The sequence below is a fragment of the Conger conger genome, chromosome 12 (genome assembly GCF_963514075.1).
Source record: "Conger conger chromosome 12, fConCon1.1, whole genome shotgun sequence".
NCBI classification, from domain to species: Eukaryota; Metazoa; Chordata; class Actinopteri; order Anguilliformes; family Congridae; genus Conger; species Conger conger.
The window spans coordinates 38,339,547-38,348,380 of NC_083771.1; the positions used below are offsets into that span (position 1 = coordinate 38,339,547).

The 8,834-nt window shown below is 36.8% G+C and overlaps 1 protein-coding gene across 2 annotated transcripts; it reads left to right on the plus strand.

Annotated features, from left to right (window-relative positions):
* The first annotated feature begins 784 nt into the window (after positions 1-784).
* On the plus strand, positions 785-7,144 carry LOC133142443 (insulin gene enhancer protein isl-1-like). Of its 2 annotated transcripts, none has more exons than XM_061263663.1 (6): positions 785-1,001; positions 1,715-1,904; positions 3,262-3,521; positions 4,583-4,869; positions 5,383-5,550; positions 6,102-7,144. In XM_061263663.1, the coding sequence occupies exons 1-6, from the start codon at positions 974-976 to the stop codon at positions 6,216-6,218; spliced, it is 1,050 nt and encodes a 349-aa protein (XP_061119647.1). In that variant the 5' UTR covers positions 785-973; the 3' UTR covers positions 6,219-7,144. The 2 variants fall into 2 exon arrangements, with proteins under 2 accessions (XP_061119647.1, XP_061119649.1); XM_061263665.1 differs by having other exon boundaries at positions 4,586-4,869.
* Positions 7,145-8,834: the final 1,690 nt, after the last annotated feature.

Below are 8,834 nucleotides of genomic sequence, written 5' to 3' on the forward strand. Positions count from 1 at the left end.
GTTTAGAAATAAAGCAATAAATATGAACAGAAGAAAATATTTTCTGACAAAATGATTCCTACGTTCCAGCGTTATATCTATACTTATATAGTACGATTTGATTGTTGACAAAAAAGAGAGCACACTGGTCATTTATAAATGATATTTAATTCCCACTCATTGTTGACCTGTCAGTCTATGTGACAATGTCTAAATAGAAAGCTATAATCTGCTCAAATGCACAACGCACTGGCAAGTTATTTTCATGCTAAAAACCATTTACCTGCCTGGTAGCAAAATATTCATTTTTGAAAAAAATGCCATTCATAAAATATTTCGGAGGCTAGTTATTTGCAATTGTGAAATTGAACTCAACTTCTAAATACAGAATATGCTATTATTATTGTATATGCTACAAATGTTATTCAAGCAGCAAATACGATGAATCTGCACATCTGTACTTTTTTCGCAACATACAATTACTGTAAAACACATATGCCATAACTGAATAATACAATGCAAATACAGCGTGATGTCCAATCTCAGACAATGAACACAAAGTTACTTTGAAAAATTATATGTGTATTCTCCTGAAACGAAATAAAAGGCGTTTAGAAATGGACTTACAGAACTACGGTACTTCGGGAGTAAGCGATAATACGAACAGCTGCTTTCTCTTTCATAACCAATCAGCTTTCCATGAAGATGACGTTTCTACGCTCTACGTAAGACCAATGGCGATTGAGTAGAGAACGAACAGAGAATTTGAGTGAGAGATAAGGACAACACGGGCTGCTCAGCAACACTGGGACTAGGCACCGCCGCGAGCCAGCCCCTTACCTTAAACGCTAACGATAGCCTGCCCTACATAGCAGCCCGGCAGCGCCTCGTGCTCCAAAGCTGCTGCTCCAGGAATTGCCAGATCTTTTTTTCTTGCAAAACACTGTTGCGCCTTTTATTAAAAGTGGACCTAACACCACCTTACTACCTTGACATGGGAGACATGGGGGATCCACCTAAAAGTAAGTGCGACATATTGCATAGAATGTTAGCGTGCGTTTTATTTTCTGAAAAATAAAAATAAAAACAAAAGGCACTTAAAGTAGCATGTCTCAGGAAAAAAGTCAGAGCAAAGAGGATGGAATTTACTTTTCCGAGAAAGCCATGTGGCTGTCTTGTTTTGAAGTGGCACCCGTGTTACAGTTTTGGCTAAGTGCGGGACAAAAACATGTTGCACAAAAGACTTAACTTGAAATGCAAGGTTTTATTAGTAAACTTTACCAGTGACATCAAATTTTAAATTGGGTTCTGCGCGTAACTAGCAGGCACACGTTTTATTAATTGTTTATTAATTCTACTCTCATTATAAACGACGTGCGATATATTGTGAATGTAAACAACACACCAAAATCAAGCATTATTATAATAATAACAGTAATAATAATAATAATAATAATAATAATAATAATAATAACAATAATAATAATAATAATAATAATAATAATAATAATAATAATTATTATTATTATTATTATTATTATTATTATTGTTATTATTATTGTTATTGTTATTATTATTATTTAGGCCTACTGTTGATACAGTTCATGTGCGGTTTCTGCATTGGATTAGTCTTTTGAAAGAACATTATGATCGTAAATGTATGTACCGAGTTTTTTTGTAATATGAGTGTGGTTGCAAGTAGTTTCCTAATGTGGCTTTTTCCGTTTAATTCCAGAAAAACGGCTGATTTCTTTATGTGTTGGATGTGGAAATCAAATTCACGATCAGTATATTCTGAGGGTCTCTCCAGATCTGGAATGGCATGCAGCGTGCTTGAAATGTGCAGAATGCAATCAGTATTTGGACGAGTCTTGCACCTGTTTTGTTAGAGATGGGAAAACCTATTGCAAAAGGGACTACATCAGGTGGGTCTTGTTTTGAAAAATTACCTCTCGTATTCGTCATGCAGCGTTAGCTCCTTTGATGTTTTTCTCAGATCGCTTTCTCAGTTTAACAACATTTAAATTAAATTATTACACTCACTAGAGAAGTGACAACTGTTTAAAAGAAACATTTCAGCGACTCAAACAATTTTGCATCTTAATTACGGCTCGTGTTGATGGGTTGTCTATAACTTCATACAATATGGAACTGTATGGTGGTTAACATCAAAACAAAACATACATACGTACATACGTACATAAGGTATGAACAGCAAAAGTGATGTACATACTATTTCATATACTATTTTACTTGTTTCAGAGAGAGAGAGAGAGAGATTACACAAAATATTGAGGAATGCTGATAGAAATTATTAACATTTTATTCATGCACATATTTCAATTCTAAAGTTATATTTTAACGTTCCACTGACAGAAGCTGTGCCGTTTTACATAGTTCGACTATATTAGCCGATAAAAGCCAGGGAACATGTCATTTTAGTAGCCTATTGCCAAAGTAGGTTAATATTCACGTTAGATGCGGCACCTGGCCTATATCGGTTTTGGTAATGCACAGGGATAATCAAGAAATTCATATTTAATTAGAACAGTAGGTAAATACGATAAAATGCTAAATCATTAAACTGTAATTAGGATGTCCCAGTGACAAATTAAATAATATTACACTTAGTTTTTTTTATCCTGTGGAACCCTTGAAAAATGTTGTTTCATAGCTGGTCTTCTGACTTCTGTTCCATTTTGTGCCCATACTTAAACTAGAATTCAGTCTAAATACAGTTAGTGAGAAATGGAGATTGGATGCCGCCATTGCACTAGTTTTAATTTTTAAAACTAGGGCAAAGTCATGTTGGTTAACATATATGTCTACTTTATTTAACATGTGGAGTAAACCGAACAGTGACGAAGACTTGTTATTATAATTTTTATGATAATGTGCTTTAAAAAAAACATATTTTCATGGCATACATGCGAGCTGTAGCCTTATGTATGCAATGTGTAACCGAAACAAAAAAGAGTAATATTCCATTCGCGATTAAGTCTGACTGAATTCGCCGAAACATATTCACTAATCCTTCACTTTACATATTTCATATTTTAATTGGACAACTTTTAATACATTTTCTTAGATTACCAATTTGGCCCAAGCCTTTGTCATTCATTGCAGTGAATGTGCAGAATAGCTACGTTATTAAAACATTTCGTAAGTGCCAGAGGTCCAGTTTTTTTTAAAATAATGCCATTATTGGATTTTCTTTTCTGGGGTGATATAGCGCGTGGTTTTTGGCATATTCTTAAACATTTCGTAACACTTGCATTTCAGGTTATATGGGATCAAGTGCGCTAAATGCAACATAGGTTTCAGCAAGAATGATTTCGTCATGAGAGCGCGCTCCAAGGTGTACCATATCGAGTGTTTTCGGTGTGTGGCCTGCAGCCGGCAGCTTATCCCCGGGGACGAGTTTGCTCTAAGAGAAGATGGCCTGTTTTGCAGGGCAGACCACGACGTTGTGGAGCGGGCAACAATGGGGGCAGGGGACCCCCTTAGTCCTTTGCACCCCGCAAGACCTTTACAGATGGCGGGTAGGTTGCGGGTATTTTACTTATAGCTGTAATACGCAAAGTTGATGTGATGACTTATAATGGACTGGACTGAGTTTAAAAAATTGTGAATGGCTGCGATGAAAACTGTATTTTACAGAATTACTATTAACTTACTCCTTAAGTAGACCTACCGATCGAAAACATTTCATTAATTAATGGTCTGACCTGGGCACTTAATAAACATTAATGATATTTTGAAAACGGATACATTTAAATTAATTAACTAATGCTGCTTTTGGAACTGTCATGTCATGCGCTTTAAGAAGAAAGAAAAAAAAAAAAAAAAACATGCATTCATTTTCCATGAAATTCCCTGGTGTTTCGCACCAGTAGGCCTTCAAAGCAATGGAAATGCAAAGGCTATGCACAACCACCACAAAATTATCCGCTAATTAACCAATTTCATTGCGTGTAAAATGTACCAAACTGATCTGTCTTACAATCTATGTTAACCAATTAATATTGAAACTAAATCTAATCTGCTATTTTGAATAGGCGCGTTTACGTTATCTAATAAAGAATTGAGAATTTGACAAGCTATGCTACTATAATCGTAATACGTTTACTCTAGACCTGTGGCTTCCTTAGGCCTATTCTTAAATCGGTGCTTGTGAAGGCGGATAATAATAAAAAATACATGCGCATTTCAGAGGAGATGTAGCTAAACTACAGAACAACATTTTCCTTCATGAGGCATGAGCAATACAGACTGTAGTTTAACACAAATAAAAATGTAAGGCATTGTAAACAGAATAGGCCAACACATGAAAACCATGAATCAAATATGTATCATTAAAAACCGGGGCTGGCTCGGATAACGCGTAGACCTACCTAAATTCCGTAGAATAACAGGCAAATTAATATGTTAATTTTAGTTTATTGTTGATTGACTTAGTTTAAAGAGAGAGCATATGTCATATATTGGCTACCTGTGTGTTATTCGAATTATCCATTTAGCCTAACTTCAGTTCTTTGTAACTTTTGTTTTCTTGCTAATTCTTTTTTTTTTTTTTTTTGTCTTATCTGACTTTTTTTTATAGCAGAACCCATATCTGCCAGACAACCTGCACTTCGTCCACACGTTCACAAGCAGCCAGAGAAAACCACTCGGATTAGGACAGTACTCAACGAGAAACAGCTTCACACTTTGAGAACTTGTTACAACGCCAACCCCAGACCTGACGCTCTTATGAAGGAGCAGCTGGTGGAAATGACGGGCCTTAGTCCCAGAGTCATCAGGGTCTGGTTTCAAAACAAGCGATGCAAGGACAAAAAGCGGAGTATTCTAATGAAACAACTCCAGCAACAGCAACCCAACGACAAAGCGGTGAGGGAACCCGCAGTGCCGCGCACGAGACAGCACGTTAAAAGAGTCCACCGTGAAACAGTGGACTGATGGACTTCCAGTGGTCACTGTTTTCAACATAATTATATTGTGAAATAATATTTTTCACATAATTATTCACGTAATTATATTGTGAGTGAATACTTTAAAAGAAACTTCTCCTCATGACCTCTACTGACCCAAAAAAAAGAAAGCAACGCCCCATGTGGGACCGCACGTATCCAATGATTAACTTCGTGACGTATTTGGTATATAACCTAATCTACTACTACTACTACTGCTACTACTACTACTACTACTACTACTACTACTAATAATAATAATATATTCTGACAAACACCGACTGTTAGTACTCTTTGTATGGTATATTTGTTTCATAACTTGTGTCAGCCTTACATGCCCTGTCGTGAAGGTTAATAATGTCGTTTTTGTACCTTTGTTTATAGCATTGTGGACTACAATTAACGTTACTCGTTTGTCTGGGACATTATGTAGAATATCCAGGGGTTGACAGGGACTCCTATGGTGGCTGCTAGTCCAGAGAGACACGACGGTGGTTTGCAGGCGAACCCAGTGGAGGTGCAGAGTTACCAACCGCCTTGGAAAGTACTGAGCGACTTCGCACTGCAGAGTGACATAGACCAGCCTGCATTTCAGCAATTGGTGAGTGCCAGAGGAAGGTACACAGCATGTGTGTACAAATGATCACAGCCTACTACAGAACAATATGAAGTTTTCCTTCTTATATGCCGAGGAAGACATTTGCGTTACGCCCTCTCGGAAGTCAACTGAGCATAGCCTATAGTAGATGTATTATTACTAATATTATAGGGCGAGATGGGTAATATATTCGTAGACTAAGGGTGTTACATCCATAAATCCATTGGCTGTAAATATTAATTTGATCCCCAGGTAAATATTTATTTATTTATTTTCATATTAACGGAAGCAAAATAGATTGTGCAACCAATTAAATATAAGGCATTCGCCTATTCTTGCATAGTTAGTGTGATATCATAAAAAAGCAATGTGCAATTTGCACATACGTGTAATATATCGTTATATATGCATATATCGTTTGATAGGATGGGTCGCTATTGATCGTGCGTAAAATGCACGTCTACATATTAAGCATAGCACTGCCTCCATGTTTATGCAATGGGACTTTATTTGTCTGAAAGTAGAATATAATACTGTTCCTTTCTGTTTAACAGGTCAGTTTTTCAGAAGGAGGACCAGGTTCAAATTCGACTGGAAGTGAAGCTGCGTCTATGTCCTCTCAGCTGCCAGATACTCCCAACAGTATGGTATCAAGTCCTATAGAGGCATAAAAGGGTGGATTTATAACCCATTTCAAAAGCCCGAATATAGGAGGCGTTGGGAAACTGGACATATTAATTATGGTCAAGACAAATGTGCGATCTGGTTTTTACGTCAGAAAAGTGAACTGATCAACTGCACGAAACCTCTTTATTTAAACAACCCCTGGTTTTATTTGTATACACTGTGAAGACAATCATGGGAATAACAAAGAAGCCAAAATATGCTCCGACAAACATCCAAGAAAACGTTCAGAATAACCTACGAGAAGATGTCCATGACGTAAATGCTGTGTGCTGCACGGAAACAGTGCATACATGCAAGCATTTTGACAGGAACAAATGGATAGGCATAATCTCATCACGTTTAAATCGATCGACCTGTTAGGATGGTTACAGCCTTGCCAAAAAAAGAAGAGGAAGAAGAAAAAGAAATGGAAAGTTGGTTGGAGTTTTTTTTTTTTAATCTTAAGGTACCGGATATAGGATGATGCAATCTGAAATTCAGATTAATGCATTCTTGCGCTCGATGTTTGCATTTTCAACCCAAGGGCACGTCAATGCCGGTTCCATTAGCTGTTCATGAGATCACAAAACCACATGATGTTTGAATGGGGATCACAGATAGGCCCATTCCTTGTCATTTTGTGTTGATTTTTCTCTTGAAAAGCCCAAGTACTAAAGCATCGCAACAAGGTATACCTCTATTTTTGCCACAAGCATCGTGGGAATATTGTGTCTGATTTTGTGTCCATCCAATAACGTTTTCCAAAGAGATATTGGTTAAAACGTTGATTAGTTCATTTTTGTTATGTTCTTGAACGGCAAAAAAAGAAGAAATATATATAGATATTATTTATTATTTATTGTCGAAAGACGTGCCACATTTCATGTATATCTGTTTGCTGAAGTAAAAAGACAAGCCGTGCTCTGAATCATCGTTGCATTGTCTTTATCGTGGTCTTTGAATTATCTGTCAAATTTATCGTGTCCCGTCCTTTCTTGAATAGCCTACTAGCTATGTAAACATGGCCATATGTAGAAATATATCTTCAGGACTATTTCACAATAAAAGTTTGACAGAAGACAAACATTATTATTTAAAAGTTTTTTTTTGTTGTTGTTGTAACTTGACAGCAGAATAACACGTACATTCCTTGTATTTCTTCTGCAGGCTATTTAAACCCATGTAAGTTAGTTTGTTATAGTAGACAAACAAATGAATAAAAAAGGACATTTGCCCTTAGTCTTTAACTTAAAATAAATTCGATTCTTTATTATTTTTTCGCACTTAGCCCTGCATTAATGAACGTAGATTTATAGTAACACTTCCTCGAGTTTGGTGACCAGTGATAAGGCTAAAACCTAAATAATTCTATGGATGTGAAAAGTGTACGGTAAAATAAAACAGGATACTCAAAACAGTTATGTTTGTCCGAAAGACTACCATACATAGGACTACACTTTTGAACAATGAAGAGATTATGCAAAATAATTCCTTAATTTTGAGAGAATCAATTTATACCAATGGTATGTCAATATTTTATTCTCTGTTGGTTATTTTAAAATCCTTAACTGAGTTAAAGAAATTCAATAGTCTACATAAATTGTGCCTAAATTTGTGTTTGTGGTGCATTATTCTGAAGTCGCAATACAACAAATGCTGAATCGAAGGAACAAAATGGTTTTTTTTACCTGGCTTATTCATATTATTGACTTGGTATGTCCAGTAACCTATGTCTCACTGTAATGTTTCAATGCACTTGAAATGTGCTGTAGTCTATCTAGTCATGGCTCATGGCGTATTCTGGTCAATTCACTCACTTCAACTCAAAAAGGCAAGCTGTGACGGCACAAGTCGTCTAAAACGCGTAAAGGCAGCGATGTTGCAATTACTGAAAGGAATTCACACGAATCCCCGTATAATAGGATATATCATAACGATAACCCATCCCGATTTTTTTTCTGCATTGATTTCACTAATATAACAAGTTTAACGATAAACTTTGATATTAACACCTACACGTAAATGCACCTAGGCCTACCCACAGAGCCGTCATTTTCTGTAACGGGGTCTCAAACTCGCTTTGATTAAAATGAATTGATTAAACGATGCTAGGGCCCTGCAGCTGAAATGATGCCAATTGAACAATCGTTTGTCTGCCTTTCCAATCAATTCGCTGAATGGAGAATGTTCCATGGATTGCAGGGATTCTGGAGAGTCGCTATGCCTGCTGATTTTTGATGTGTTCCTGTGCCTAAGTGCTTAATTGAAGTCACTGATTCGCTAAAGAGTGTGGACACCTTGTTCCCAAGTTGAAGTTGGCTGCTGATTGAAAGAACATTGCAAAACCAGAAGAGACTTCAACCCTCTAAGACTGCAAGTTGAGACTCCTGGCCTAAAGGATTCCTCAAACCAGCAAGACCAGGGCTGTCCAACCCTGTTCCAACTGTAGCTCTACCTTCCTGTAGGTTTTCACTCCAACCCTAGCGGAGCACACCTCATTGAGCAGCTAGAGATCTTACTGAACTGCTAATTAGTAGAATTGGGTGTGCCAAATTAGGATGGTAGGCCTCCAGGAACAGGGTTGGACATTATTTAATTAGTCCCACATTTTACATTATCTG